Source organism: Meleagris gallopavo, chromosome 5, assembly GCF_905368555.1.
Source record: "Meleagris gallopavo chromosome 5, MGAL_WU_HG_1.1, whole genome shotgun sequence".
In the NCBI taxonomy this organism is placed as follows: Eukaryota; Metazoa; Chordata; class Aves; order Galliformes; family Phasianidae; genus Meleagris; species Meleagris gallopavo.
The window spans coordinates 23,278,319-23,294,102 of NC_139408.1; the positions used below are offsets into that span (position 1 = coordinate 23,278,319).

A 15,784-nucleotide genomic window follows, 5' to 3' on the forward strand; every position below is an offset into this window, starting at 1 on the left:
AGTAAGGGCTCCAAATTACTGGAATATGGACTACTGAGCATTTCCCCTTGGGATTGCTGGCTGTTTCATGTAAATATGTATGAACTTTCATAAAATGCCAAGTCCTGGAGCCAGGAGGTTGCAGGAGAATCCCAGATTTATCTCATTCCAAATCCTCCTCTGCTCCTTATACATGTGGAAAGAGGCACCAGAGCATCCCCCTGGTAGTGACTGAAAACCAAACCCAATTAGAAACAACAGTGTGTTTTCTGAGGGAGGGGAAAAAAAAAAAAAAGAGGAAAAATAATCCCTAGCTTTTAGGCCAATCTTCTGATTTTGTAGGGTGGGGTTCATGCCTTTTCAACACCAAGGGCTGCCTGTGTTCCCACGGAGGTTAGGCATCAACCTGTGCCCCGTGGCTGACTGTGCCAGGCAGCTGTATCACCAGCAGATGGCACACCTTGGTTCCCTAGTCCAAGCAGCAGTGGCTGGCATGAAGCTGGGGGCATGGCTGTGCAGTTGTAGATGAGAAGAGAATGGCAGATCCTCAAGGAGTGCCTCACAGTCCTGCATGCTGAAGCGGCAGCAAACAGGGCTGCAGAAACGAACTTTTCTCTTACCAGCCCTGTCCTTGCTGTACCTAACTGTACCTAATATGAGCAAGCAGGGCTGGGCTCTCCTCCTGCTGCTCATCCCCACAGCAAAGGCATGAGTCTTTCTTATCTGCTTGAAAGGAAGTAAATTTCTCCTGGTGATCTCTTGACTACCTCTGCATATTATAAGCACAAGTGTTCACCAGAGACTTGAAGGAAGGAGCCAGGGCCTGCTCTGGGGCTGCAGGAGCAGCAGCAGATGGGAGCAGATCCTCCAGGCTTGCAGGGAGTTCCTCTAGCCTAGCTGTTCAAGTGGGCAAGGCAGGGCAAACAAGAGCTGTGGGGCTGAGCTGCACAGTTCCCACCAAAGCCAACTAGAGGGAGTTGCCCTGGATGAGGTGGGAGTTGGGATCTCTGCCTTTATTAGAGGAAACAGCTTTCCCATCTAGTCTGTTCAGCTGTTTCTCAACAGAAACCTGAAACAGCTGCATAAAGCCCAGGACTTGTGAAGAGCCCAAGAACAGAAGAAGTGGGTTTGAGGACCTGGTGTGGGTAGCCTCCCTCAGATCATCTGCCCTGGAGACAATCAGACCCCTGGAGGGCTACAAGAAAGAATGGTGAGCCCAAAGGGCTGCAAGGACAAGAAGGAAGAGATGGGAGAGAACTCCTTCCCTCCCTCTTTTTGCTGTGGCGTGGCCTGGCCGTCCCAACACAAACATTCCAGGCTCACTAAGCAAACCCAGCTGCCTTGCTGCTGCCATGGGCCCCAGACCAGTGCCTCATCGAGCGCACCCACCACACCAGCAGCTGGGGGCTGACTTCTTGCCCTCCTGCCCCAGTGCTTCCTCGGTCTCCCTTCTGTTGCACACCCACAGAGAGGTCAGGTTTAGCTCCCCTTACCTGTTTGCACTTTCTAAGGTCTCCACTTTTTTCCAGAGTTCATTATTTTCTGTCGTGTATGTCTCGACCCTGTGGGAATAAGACCCACGACCAGTTAGTTACACAGGTGGGACAGAGGAAGCAGATGCAGTCCCTGCCTCTCTTGCACTGAGAAGGCTCAGGCTCAATGGCCACATCCATTGCCTCCACGTGTGGTCCTGGAGCCAAATGTTCAATCGCCTCCAACCTCCCTAAGAAGCATGCCAAAGGCCCGGGGGGGAGGAGGGGGGAGGAGGTATGCATTCTCACACCTCTTCCTCTGAGACCAAAAATTTGCCAGGCTGGGTGCCTCGCAGTTGGAACTAGGCAGCTCTGCACAAATGCTGGGCCAGCTCTTACTGTGGGCACTTGAGGGCAGCAGAGAACCTGCAGGCTGCTCCCAGTGCTCTGGAGAGGAAAGGCGCAGTGTTGCGTTTGGGACAGGCGAAGGGGAGTATCTCCACGGCAGGGATACAGCCTGGTGATGCTGGGCTTTCCAGCACTACCTCCAAACCAGGCGTTCCGTGCAAAAACCGGGCTTGTAGCAAAAGCGTGGTGCTGAATGGTGAAGGGCCCAAGCACAGATGTTGACAAACCAGTTCATGCAGAAAGCCAAGCTGACGAAAGACTTGATACATTAAAAAAAAAATTATATAAAAAAATCATCAAATGTTCCTTTTGGTTCACATTTAAACCTGGCATTGTTTGAAAGCCATCTGTCCCAGCAATGCGCTAGCGTAACAAAGCACTGAGTACATACACGTCTGGGGAAGAGGCCCCACCACAGATTGATTGCTGTGGCCCTGCTGCTTCAGCAAGGGCAGCACCTCCCCAGCCCCATTCTGAGGGATGTGGGTGTCCGTGTGGGACACTAGCTGGAGGTGATGTGCTGCAATGCCTGGACTCGTGCATGAACACTGAGGCACCGCTTGTGAAAGGGCATGAGATTTTGGAGGGGCCTTGAGTCATCTGTTTTCATTTAGCATTTCTGCACACTTAGACAAGATAAACAAACAGCAGCAGCAGGAAGAGTTAATTAAGGTTGGGTTTGGGGGATTTTTTTTCCATTTTGCTGATCTCAGGTGGTGTTAATAACAGGGAAAAAGATGGTATTTAAACAGAAATGTGAGCTTGCAGCTGGATCCCAGCATTTTGCTTTGCGTGGAATGCTGGTACAGAGAGGACCGTAGGATCAGAACTTCAGGAGTTATTTTCAACCCTCATTGACATATGCCATTGTTATGTGATGTCACCGTGGGTTTATCCCCATCACATATTCAGGATTTGAGGGTTATAAGGAGAAAAAAAAAGCCTTTGTATGAAAAGGGGGATGGGAAGGGAAGGGAAAAGGGTGTGGTTAATAATGGTGCAAGGTTTTCCTTGTTACCAAATGCTTGTGTGTCCTCTTCATGGGGAGAAGGGGAAAAGCTTTATTCAGTACCCTAGGAGGACATACTTTTTATGAGACTGACAGAATAGGAGCAGTTCTAGTGGGGAAATGTGACTCTTATCCCAAATCCCACCTTGTGGGCAGCCAAAACGGCCTGTGTTCTGCAGAGGACCAGCCAAACTAAGCAGCTGGAAACACTAGATTTCTAGAGCATTCTCCATCCTGCAAGAGGATTTCTAGGAGGGAGGGGAGTAGGGGCAAGATCCCAAACCAAACTTCTGTGCAGCCAGTCTTGCAAAGAATTGTACTTTTTGAGCAAGTCAGTAGTTTTCTGAGTTGAAAATATGCTTTTTTTACAGTCCCACTGCAAGCCCAGTGACTGCTGAATACTTCCCACTGTCAAATAGGTCACCTCAGGGCAAGGGTGGGTACTGAGTCTCATAGGGACACAATGGAAATCCCTCATACTCCTCTGGCATTTTAAACTTCACCATCTTGGTAAGGAGAGGTTCAAAGAGCCAACTGACCATGATGTCACTACTGGCTAGAGCACATATGACCATCCTCATACCATAATGAAAGTAGTAAGAGAGACCCCTGACCCTGGTTCAGTCACCTTTGAGCTCAGGTGCTGTGGGGAAGAATAACTACATATGTATGGGATCACATGGGCTATCAGAGTCAAAAGCACATTAGAAAGAGGGACGGTGAAGGGACAGGGCTCCTTTGTCAAAGATAAGGCAGAGAAGAAGAAACTTACTTTTTTTCTAGACATTCCACATATTCTTTCTTCTTTCTGCGACTCTCCTGAGCAGAGATCTGTGAGAGGGGCAGCCATCAGAGAGCAGTCAGTACCATAAGCATCTAGACATGTCTCTTGGCCCCCTCATGTTGTCCACTCTCTGCACACACAGCACCCTCAGGTAAATGGGGAAGTCACCTTCCAGTCTGCCATTCCTATTGGACTCCAGGCCAAAACTGGGAGGAATGGATGCTGCAGACATGCAGACTTATTTGGCCTATAGACCACAAATATTTGTTGCAGTGTGCCTGACCCCCCTTGCTGCTGAGAGCATCTTTTGGGTTGCTCTGAACTCCTCTGACTCACACGGTATGTGCTGTGGCCATCTGGGCAGATTCTGACCCAGACCACTTCTGAGTCACTGGGTGACTAATTCAGGGTCTCATTATTTCTCCCACAAGATGCTTTCTAATCAGTCTAAAGTCTGATAGCTTCTGCCTGGCTAATGAGCTCTGTGCATCACTCATGTCCTACACCATGCTGTAGTTCTTGTTCCCCTGCCCCCACAGTGACGCCTGACCAGGACGGTTGGTCTGATGCTTTAATTTGTGGGCCCCATCACAGGCCACGCACTCACAGGAGATGGGCTAGAAGCCACACTCTCCAGCTATAGCTGCATGCACAGAATGCATACAGATGATCCACAGTACCACTGTGGGCTGGGAGGCTTGTGCCAGTGCATCAAAGGCAGGATCCCACCTCTTCTGAGCTGCACTGCAAGGATAACTATAGTGCAGGTCAGGTGAGGCTCTGGAATCATAGGAACTGCATGATTTGGTTTTTTTTTGCAGTCACCTTGTTCTTTATTTTCCTCCTGACCCTCTTCAGTGCTTTCTCCTCTGCTTTGGTGAGGGGCAGCTTGGTAGGAATGGGGTAGCCCTCAGCAATCAAGGTGCGTTTCTCCTCTTCAGTCAAGAGCAGCGGGCCAGAGGTCCCTTGTAATTTCTGAAACACACAGAAAGCAGCTGTTAGCAACAGCAAGGAGTCCTACTCCTTAACAACACCTGAATCCACCCTACAAGCCTCAGAAAGCTTCCAGTCCCCTCTGAGCACCAAGAAGCCTTGAATCACTATGACATCCTGTTGCTTCCTTACGTGTGGTGCTGTGAGGAGAGGTGAGGAGGAGATGGCAGTAGAAGAGCGAGCAGCAGGTCGGGCTGGGCTGGAGGGAGGCAGGGACCGAGGGCTCTGGGACCCATCACTGTCACTGCCGTGGCTGCTGGGCGGAGTTGGAGGCATCTGCACCAGGTCATCTACTGAGAAATAAGGATAGCAAGTCAATGGCTGTCATGTCAGCCTGTTGGGACAGGCACAGATGCCAAGTAGCAACAGGAAAATGCACTGCCTTGAAGCAGGACTGAAAGAAGAAAGCAATAAATCTCATAAGATGGGGTATATATAAGAACAAGGCTGGACTGAGCTTTGCCCAAAACAGAGATGAGACTGACCTCAAATGTGCTAAACTAGGAACTGCAGGAGTCAGAAAACTGGCAGGGGGTTTGCCAAAACACTGGTGGTATTTACAAAGCATTAACGTTACCGGGTGTCAACCAAAATGGAGTACAAAGTCCATGATGTTTTGTTCCATAACCTGTTCACATGTGCTCTGCAGAAGAGCTCTTCCAAAAGCACCACAGGGCTCGCACACCTGACAGCACACTTGTTCAAAAGCGACTCTGGTTACTCAGCTGGCTGCCAAGCACTTTAAAACTGTCCCCACTTTGTACTGGAGAGCCCTGGGGACCTTAATGGAGGTGAGAATTTGACTAAGAAGTGTTTCTCTGAGGCAAAGTGGAAGTTCCCATAGAGCTTTCATTTGTGCATCGGTGGATTTTCATATACTTGGTTTTTTTTCAAATTAAACTGGATCCTGAACTTCCTGACTTTCAAATGGTTGTTTTTGGATAACGCTACAGTCCCTCTGAGGATTTTAAAGGCAGTCTTGCATATCTCCAACTCTGTGATTGCCTGTTTTGCCTGGGAGTCCCTGTCTGAACAATTATGCTTGTTGCTGTTGGTCCAGATGCTGATCTGAGTTGAAAATTTACAATGCCCCCCACATCTATTGGTCTGTACCCCAGTACTATCTCATATATATGGTTCTGCTCTTAAGTAACGATAGAAATAGTAGTGATCTGTATCTGAGTAATTTAGAAGGATATAGGTTTACCAGCAAATTCTGTCTTCTTGCCTGCAGGTACATTTAGAAACTGGTTCACCTCTTTGGGTTCAGCTTTGATCACAGGTGCTGGAGTCATTTCAATGGGAGTCTGTGGAAAAGAAGCAGAAAGAGTTTTTGTCACTTCCCTTGCTCAGAGTGCTCCCACCAGTTCTATTCACAGCCAGTGCTCACCACTCTGTGTTCCACTCCATATCACAGCTCTGCCCCCAGACAGCCTCTCACTACACACAACAACAACCAGGAGTTCAAACTTCGCCTCCTGAAGTTTGTGTTGCTGGGCAGGCAGAGTGCAAACACGTTTGCAGGAGAATCAGCAGTGGCAGACGGGTATACTGCCAAGCAGTGTACTGAGTACCTCCAAAAGGTACTTTTGACTTGGCAATTCTTCCCTTGCTAGACACAGACAATGCAACTTAAACCAACCTCTGCGTTACCATGGGAAGGGCCCCTTTGATCTGTCTTCATTAGAAATGGGAGTATAGATATTGTGCAGAAAAAGAAAACAGAACAAAACCCCATCCTGCTCACATGACTTTCAGCAGGACCACTGGGCAGCTGTTTCCAATTGGAGAGGATTGGGAGTTAAATAAAGAGTACTTTTCTTCCATCTGGGCTGTGCTGCCCCTCAGCTCCCTGGCTTACCAGCCCCCAGGCCACCACAGGCTGGGGGAGTTTTTACACTGAACAGACACACTGCAAACTCCTCCAGACAGTAAACACAGCTGAGAGAGCACCATGGTATGGCTGCCGAGCACACAAACACACAGCAGAGCTTCAAGGGCACAGCAAGTTCAAGCTTTGTAAACAGTAGAGGAAGTTTGTGCACAGTTTTGGCTGGAAGTACCCATTTGTTTTGGATGGCTGTTTAAGTGGGAAGATGCTCAGCATGAGTGAATGAAGGAAGTGAACCCCAGGGAGGCTCTCCTGTTATCTACTGAGCTGCTACAAGATAGCTGAGATCTGTGTTCAAACCTTCCTTTCCAACACGGCTGGGCTCAGGGACAGCCAAACAGAGCCCCCAGCTGCCTCCCACATACTAGTGGTATAAGTAAGTGAGCCTCTTCAGACAAACAGACTTTATAAGAACTTAGATATGACCAATAGACTTGGCCTCCTGTTCCTTAGAAATAATAGTTCCCATTGCCTCATAGGAAAATGCAAAGGAGGAGCTGGACTAGGACTTCCATTTCCAGTAAGCAACTGAGGAAAGTGAAAGGCCATATGATAAGCCCAAAGCCATGAAAAAGATAGTGGCAGGGCAGGGGTCTATACTCAAGAGCAATTGGGTCATTGGCATAGCATTAACTGACACTGTTCTCTGAGAAAAATGTAATCCTAAGTCAATGAAAATAAGCAAAAGAGTGGCTACAAAAATACTGGCAGATTGGATGTGAGAGGCCTCCAGCATGTGCAAGCTTAAAAGCCTTTGGGTTTTGTGCCAAGAAAATATGCTTGTATTTAACCCAGATTGTAAAACCTCCTGTGCCAGAGAAAACCTTCCTTCCATCACTTTCTCTGGAAGGGTAAGATATCCTGCAGCTTCGCTGCAGGAATCAAAAAGGCAATTCTAGCTAGCCTAAGGTTTGGTGCTGCTCTGACTGCTATTTCAAGAGGGGAATGATAAATGATGCAATATTCTGGCTTCTTCTGTCCGGCCGGCAGCTTAATCACCTAGCAGGACCCTGCAGTCACACAGCTGGGTCCACATCACAGGAATGCCACTGTGTGAGAGCCCAAGTTCCCGATGGACCTTCAATGGGCTCACCTCTTCGGGGACTGGCAGTCTCTGCAGAGGGTTGAGGTTCAACACAGGTCTGGAGCTGGCAGCCAGCTGGGACTCAGGCGGGTCTAGAGCCAGGTTCTGTTCCTGCTTCACCATGATGGAGCAGAGCTTGGGCCCCAGAGACCACACTCCATTCTCCAGCTCTGAAACATGTACAACGTGAGAGTCAAACTCTAGTAAGAACAGGACAAAAAAAAAAATAAATCCATGCAGACAGCTTCCCCCCATCTGGGGAGGCTGCCTTTCCAAGTTTAGCACTGTCACCACACAAGCATGTGCAAGCCCACAACAGAGGGAACAAAAAGGAACAAACCCCCAGTGTGCGGAGAGCAGAGACAGGACAGAGCTAGAAGGATCGTGTCTCTGCTCTGCTCTGCTCTCCCTGTGCAGCCGATGTGCTCAAAGACAGCTGCGGGGTTTCCTCCCTCACTGATGTCTCAGTCTCATTCTCTGGAGTTTATTTATACTTAGAACTCAGTGTAAGGAGGATGCTGGGCTTGGCTTCTCAGGCAGCATGGCCAGCATCACAGAGCTGCCAGGTGTTTTACCAAGAATAGCACTGCCTCTGTGCTAGAGAGCTGGAGAGCACAAAAGCAATGAGAGGCTGCTGGTGGTCCATCCATGCACTTTGGCCTCCTGCTGATGCTGCGTCGTGTACCACAGCTTGTCCACAGGACAAGAGGAGATGATGGGAAGAAGCCTGGTGTGGCACTCTGCTTGTGGGGCTGCTGTCCTCAGTCTTACCTCTGCCACTCTGCATTGCTTGCGGGCTGCTGTGAGCTGCTGTGCCAAGCTGCCATTGCTGACATGGCAGGAGCAGCAGCACTGAAGAGCACTGAATGGAACTGTGTGGGGATGCAACCTTGGACCCTGCCTGCTCTGTACCATGCATGTGGTGTAAGCCAGGCTCACCACGGGAAGCAGAGATCCCAGGAGTGGTACAACTCACATGGGGGGAAAAAATTGCCAGGCAGGAGAGCGGCCTGAGCTCTGTTCTGAAGCTTTGGTCCTTTTATTGCTCTTCAAATACTTCAGACTGCCAAAAAGTTACTCCAAGCTGGCCTGGAGCCTGCATCCTCCACTCTAATCCTCATCCCTTCTCCTTTTTATCTGACAAACAAAAACTCATTTATCTTGACAAAGGACAGACAATTTCTAAGTATGTCACCAGACAGTGCCCCAGTTGGCTTGACGTAAGGCAACATTCAGGCTCACTCTCCAACCCCTGCACATCTCTGTCTGCACACACTGCTTCCAGAGCCAGGGGGGTTGCCCAGCTGTTTGCTGCCAAAAGCAGCTCTGTAGTGCAGCCTCAGTCCAGAAGATGTCCTGGCAGGAGGAGAGGAGGAAGAAGGTCCTCCTCAGCTCCAAAAAAAGTCTGTGCAAAGAAGGGCATGAAAGAGCAACTTGTCATGATGGAGCTGCCATGTGAACCAAAGTTAAAGGTACCGTAAAGTCATCTTTGTCCAACTCAGGTTTTGTTGCCCACAGGAGAAGAAAGGGTGGAACCCTGAGTCACAGTGGTCTCAAAGCTTGAGCAGAAATTACATCAGCTTTGCCTGTGGTATGTCTTCCTGTCTTTGGCTTGGCATCCCTTATTTTGCTGCCTGGAGAAGTCTTTCTAGCTGAAGCCCATTCTTTCCAGCTCTCTGTGTGGCTGGAAATCTTCAAGTACAGACACAAGATGCTGTGGCTACTCCATGTGTATACCAGTGCAGTGTGCTCCTCCCAGTGCTGCTGGATCACTTCCTAGAGCTTCTATAATGTCGCAGAGCCAACATCATCAAGGAGAGTCTCAGGCAGGGGTGCACTGCAGAGTTGTGACAATTAAGAGGCTGCTGAGCAGACAGACTGAATTGCATTTTCACTGACCTGTGAAGGACACCAAACCCACATCTGGTAATGAAGTCCCAGTTGCCCCTGGTATGCAAGCAAGCCCTTTCTTATGGTTGGAGGCAAGGTGTTAGCCACAAGTATTTGCATACAGAGAACTTGGACTAACTTCTTCTGTCTGACCACAGCCTGTTACAGAGGTGAGAGATCTTGAGAGATGTTCTGTGTCCCAACTCTAGACAAGTTCAGATAACTTGTGTCAGGCCTGACAGGGGATTGTAAAATTTAATCTCATCCCTCTGCAAAGCGATTTACAGTCCACAGCGTTCCCCATTAAGTCTCTTCCAGGGTTTCTCTATACCCACAGGAGGAATGTTTTGCCTGCTGGCTAATCTGAAGTTCCTTTGCTGTGATTTTAAGCCTCACTCTCCCATCTTTCCTTCCTGCTGCAGAACTCTATGCTCTCTTTTTCTCAGAAGCGCAAGGCATCCTCCATCTGAGATGCCTGTTGCTGAAGCCAGCTATCAGGCAAGGGAGAGCAGACCACCAACAGTTTTCCCCATTAAGACTTGACTCAGAAAGACAGCAGCCCCCAGAGCTGTCAGTCCAGACAGTCTGAGGAGCAGACACCCAAATAATTATACATGTCATCCTCCCATTTCCTGTCTATGTTCTGACCCAGCTCTGTTTCCCACCCTTGGAGATTTATCTAGGGAATGGTTGGGTTGCAGACTCACAAACACATAAGCCATCAGAGGGTCAACGATGGACTGAGAAGGAAGCTTTTTGTGTGGACACATCCATGTTTTGCTGCATGAGAGGGCATTTCAGAGGCATGTCCATTATATACCGCTGCAGAATCCACTGTATGTTGAGGGATGCCAAGAATCTCATGCTCTGCTGTGGGTCCTCTGTACATGATAGGAAGAAGTATGGCTGTGAGAGGTCCATAGCTGCTCTAGGTTTGAGAGGTGGTAAGTCAAAAGCAACAGGGAAGCAGAACCTGGACAGGAATTCAATCACTAGCATTGAGGCTGGTTTTGCACCCACTGTTGTGCATGATCCTGGCTCCCCTTGCTCCTGGCATCAAATCACAGCCTGCAGAATGAAGGGCTCATACTGTGAACTAAAACAGCCAGTCTGTGTGCAAACCATCTGGGAAGCAGACTCCACAGATAAACAGGGTCACAACGCACCCAGAGGCTTGCCCTGGCTGACTCGTGTTAGTGGGAACCATGTGGGAAGGGGCAGGATTTGGAAGTGCTGAAGATCTGCAGAAAAGCTGGGAGAAAGCTGATAAGCAGCAAGCCTCAGTCAGCTCCAAGCCTAGACAGAGCCCAGGCGTTCCTAGGGAGCTCTGCAGACCAAGCAGTTCTGGGTTCATGTTAAAGAAAAGCCACTCCTGGTAATTAATTTCAAGTGAATGTCTAAGAAGACTGAGACTGGATGGAGCTGTGCCAAAAGGACTGCACAGTGTTACAAATACTGGACCTGACTCAGGGCTACACTAGAACATGACTCACATCCCACTACAAGCCAAGATAGCCCTGAAAAGATGGGCTGAATTATTCCACTGTAGGACTTGTGGCATAGATACCCCTAGATTTGCCACACTAATATTAGACCTTACTCCCAGCATAGAACTAATCTGCACTCTTAGAGAGCAAGCGCCAGATTCCATCTCAGCCTCTCCTGGTTTATGTGCTCACACTGTACCAGCCTCTGCCCAAGGAGGACTGTTGCACTGCATTCAGGAGACTCATGGACTTGCCTTGGAGAGAATGCAACTGAAGCTGGGATATGTCCAAATGCAGAGGAGAGGAGAAGTGACAGGTGCCCTAGAGCTTCATGTAGCCAGGCTTCAAGGGATATTTCACTGCATTTCACAACTCATTCTTCTTGCTTCTCTCATTCCCAAGGTGCACCCTCCTTGTGTTCATTTGCAGAGACTGAATAACCATGTTTCTATGCACTTACGCTGGTTTCTTTTTTGTTAGTTGCCTGATTGACTATTTGAAATGAGTGCCCTCCAAGACTATGTTGGGGTTAAAGATGGGAAAAAAGAATTGTGCAGATGGAAAGCTTTTCTGATATTAAGACAGTGCTTACTTGGCTTGAATTGCTTGGGATCCTCTCTCAAATACTTTCCTAAGGGACTCGTAGGGAACATGGTAGCAATGGCTGCAATTTTGTAGGAACCAAAGAGGCAGTGAAGGACAGTTCCACTTCTGCCTTTGTACCGCAGAGCTGGGATCCTTCCTGGCCATGATAGGGAAGCCTCTGTCTTGAGTCTCATTCTCACTTAAAGGAATGGCTTTCTTCTGTGTATACTGAGCCTGTGCCACTGCTTTTTCAGGCAGGCTGGTTGTCCATCAGCTGTTGGGACACCCACACAGTGCCGCAAATTACAGGACTCTCTGCAAGGACTGCTCTAAAAATATCCAGCCATCATAAATTATCCTGAAATGAATTGTTTTAAAAATAGACTTTGAAATGACTGTTCCTTTCTGTCTAAAAGATCTGCTGGTAAAGAAGCCACTTAGCTTTCCACATGTACCAGCACTGGTTGCAGCCAGAGACTCATGCTTCCTATATTCAAGCCAAAACCCTGTTGACGAATGCCAAAACAGACCTGGATCTAGGGCATCCACACCCAGGCTTGCAGGATCCTAAAATGACTTTTGCCTATTGCTTGCCAGAAGCTGGCAGCACACAGAACCACAGCCAATTATTATCCTCGTAAATAACAGCTAGCCCAGCAAAGGAGCAATGTGATTGTCAGAGCACAAACTGAAGGAAAAAATGTGGGCTGTATTTAACAATGGCAGATCAAATTCTTCCCTGGATTAGCCATGCGCAAGCTCCAGGGTTAGCCAGTTTGTCCTCATATGAGGAAGACAGCCAGAGCCGCTGCTACCAGATGTGTCTGACTCTGTGCAGTGTGTGTGTCTCATGCTCACCGTTAGCATTATCTTCAGTCTTGACAGGCATGAGGGGGCTCTGAGGAGCAGAGTCTCCGCTGAGGGAGTAACTGTGCTCTGCCTGGATGCCTGGAGTGGGTGGGTCCAGGTCCATGTCCAGCAGCGGGTTCTTTTCAGCCAGAACTGGGTCATCGAAGAAACTGCTGAAGAGGTCGTTGGAGAAATCCTCCATGTTGTCAGAGAAGTGATCCAGGTTCTCGGAGAAATGCTGAGGAAAATCCAAGGGAGATAGAATATTAGTGTCAACTCCAAGAGGAATCCGAGCCTTCTGCTGTGCTGACAGCCAAACCTCCGCAAAAGCTCTTTCTGGATGGGAAAGAGCAGTTGCTACCCCTTCTGTGCATCAGTGTGACAAAAACACCAGGAATTTAGATAGAAAAAGCCAAGGTGATTTATAGGTTCTCTGCCTATTTATCTACATTGTGAACACTCATGAAACTCTTCTATGCTCTTGCATCTCCTCCTTCCTCTGTGGGTACCTATCTTCAGCTTCCCAGCATCATCTCACTATGACATCTAGCCAAGCAGAGCACAAGGCAAGAAATCGCTGTGATGACAAAAAGTAAGTGTGGCAGAAAATCATGGTCTTCAGCACCTGCCTGTGGTGACAGACACTTTCTCATGATCTCGGCCAGCAGCAATAGGCACTCTGATACCCCAGAGAACATCAAACCAGCTGCTGATTTTTATCAGAGAAAAAAGAAAAAAATCAATTGGATCCACATAACAGGAAGGCCTCCTGTTATATTTAATTTCCTCTGGGATTTCACAGCCCCTCTGTGGACCATATGAAGCTGTCCTCCAGCCAGATAATGACTGTGAAATTCTGCTCCCCGATGAAGTTTAAACACTACAGATGGGCTGTTAACAACAAACAATCATGCCGCTAATCATTCTACACTAACAGCCAGTAAATCTGGCCGGTGCAGTTGGGGAGCTGGGCTCCTGATGCCACAGGAACCTGCTTCTTTTGAGGCATATCCCCCTATTCAGAAGTCAAGATTGCTAACTTTTCCATTTGCTACAACAAAGCGCTGGTTGAGCACAGAGAAAAATGATTGCCAAACACCAGCTGAAAAATTATCCCATTCGTTGGCAGATTGACACTTTTGGCTCATGGAGAGGAAAGAAAAGACAGATACATTCAAGTGACTATATTACACAGACGGAACTGTGTAACTTAAATGAACTGGAGAGCTCAGCCGAGTCAGACTGCCCCCACCCGCCCGACTGTAAAAGCATCTGGGTGGGCAGAAGAACATTGAAAGCAGCATATTGAAATACCAGGAGTAAAGGCACACAAGAGAGTGGAAGAGAGCACACAGATCCTAGAGCAGAGGCATGAATGCCAGTGAAAATTTCAGTGGGAGAGCCAGTTCCCAGAGGAGCGGGGAGTGCATGCAGTTCTTTCCCCACCTCTAATACTGAAGAAGGAGTTGGCCAGAGGACCCCGGATGCTGGACCGTGCAGGTTCCTGTTCCTACAGGAAGGTATATTTGCTTTACCTGTGCACAATATCACTCTGTCAACATTACTTGGGCTGCCTGAGCATAGGGTGAGGCTGGGGAATGAAGTAGGCTCCAGCTGAGCAGACCCACACTTCCCATCAAGTGGGGGAGGGAAATGGTAAGTGTTGTAGGTTCTATCATTTGCAGTGCCCTTCACCCTCCAATGTCATCCCTCAGCCACTCAATTTAAAAATCAAATGCCCACAGAGCATGCAGGAAGTGGGGGAAAGTCCCTGCTGCCTACATTCTACCTGACACCAGCTTTCTCTCCCAGTGAGAAGGCCCTCCCAGGGAAGTCTGGAATGAAGATTTCTCCACTTGTTCCCATACTGGCAGGATGTAGGCGAAGCAGCTACTCAGTCATTTTCAAGCTGCTTAGAAGATTTCTGCACTTGAACTGAGTGACAGCAAATTCTTCCCATCCGCACTGTTCTTCTGAGGGAGCTGAGTCAGCAGATGCAATTGGGTTATCTAAAAAGCACTGGAAAACCATGTTTTGTCCTGTCCTACAACACAGAGGGGTAAGAGAGTTTGGAGTCCTGAGCATTAACCCCAGAGAGTGCCTGCTCGTGTAACAGCTGTTCTTTGTCTTGCTTTCTTCAAACAACACAAGCAAACAGGATATGAACATGATAGCCTTATGGTAAGGATGAGAATATAACCAATCATAGAAAAGTAAAGGGATTCAGAGTTTTGGCTGCCAATGTAACACCGGAACACACAGGCATCCCATGTCATGGCTATAAGTACAGCCATAGCCATATAAACTAGAATGAACATGTGACTCTCAACGAGGAGCAGGAATGGATGGGCAGCTGCAGGAATAATTGTCTGTGACTGCCACATGCTTCAAATTTCTTTCACAAGCTTGCATTGACAAAGGTGGGGCTGAAAACAGCCAGGGAGAAGATGTGGTTATGCATTAGTTACACTCACTTTTAGCACCCAGGCTTAAAACAAGGATTTATTGGTCAGCCATCAGTCTTCCCATTGTAGGACAAACCTACCTGGAGGGAAGAGAAGCTATGCCTCTGGGTCAGATGTCAGTAATGAGTGCACGGGGCTGGTCAGTAGAGCTTTAACACAGGCACTGACACTGGCAGATGCCATCGCATATTTCTGATTCTGCTTTTAGACACCACACAGGCTGTCTGGGGATCTCCCTGCTCGAAAGTGATGATGAAGAAGCAGCACTCTGTTTCAAGAAATGCAGGAGCTCAGCTCTACCAGAGTCCATTCTCTCCCAAGAGACAGACATAAAGTAGCACCTTTTCATCTCTCATCAACCATACATTTACCAGCCCAGAATCTCTGAGTGGGATGGTAGAGAGAAAGCAGCTATGCTTGATGGCTAGCTAGCATATATGACTGGGAGTAACTATGGTATTATCAAAGGTGGCACCAGGGATTGGACAGAAAGAACATCCACACAGAGCTGGAGATTGCTTTTATTCAGAGAAGAAAGCAAGAGGCAAAGGAAAGTAGAAGGAAGAGCAAAGCAAATAATGACATGGCTTTGTAGCCACCTAAATCCACAAGAGAAAAAGCAAGAAGCTAAACCACTCCTGAGGAGACTGCTGGGTCTCTTTCATGGGCTTCATTCCTTCCTGATGCCAACAGATAGTGTTAGCTTTAGGATAGGTATCAATGTAGTTGGTAACAATGATTAGCAAAAATATCCATAGATGCAGCCATGCGGTAACAAGAAACTATCTCTTGTCCTGATACAACTGTGAAGCAAAGCCCAGTGCTTATTTCAGAACCACTGCTAGTTAGCCCAGATCAATCCTAACTGCTCAGAATATGCAAACTTTG

The 15,784-nt window shown here is 48.2% G+C and overlaps 1 protein-coding gene across 3 annotated transcripts in view; it reads right to left on the reverse strand.

The window, feature by feature from the left end:
• CREB3L1 (cAMP responsive element binding protein 3 like 1) overlaps positions 1-15,784 on the reverse strand; it is a 43,241-nt gene that overhangs the window by 8,645 nt on the left and 18,812 nt on the right. For 2 of the 3 annotated variants that reach the window (XM_085224736.1, XM_085224734.1), the window contains exons 2-8: positions 12,441-12,669; positions 7,630-7,790; positions 5,853-5,952; positions 4,778-4,938; positions 4,478-4,627; positions 3,641-3,699; positions 1,473-1,541 (exon numbers count right to left, since the gene is read on the reverse strand). In XM_085224736.1, coding sequence (XP_085080862.1) covers positions 1,473-1,541; positions 3,641-3,699; positions 4,478-4,627; positions 4,778-4,938; positions 5,853-5,952; positions 7,630-7,790; positions 12,441-12,669 — 929 coding nt within the window. The remainder of the gene's footprint in view (positions 1-1,472; positions 1,542-3,640; positions 3,700-4,477; positions 4,628-4,777; positions 4,939-5,852; positions 5,953-7,629; positions 7,791-12,440; positions 12,670-15,784) is intronic. The other variant, XM_085224735.1, reaches the window with a different exon arrangement.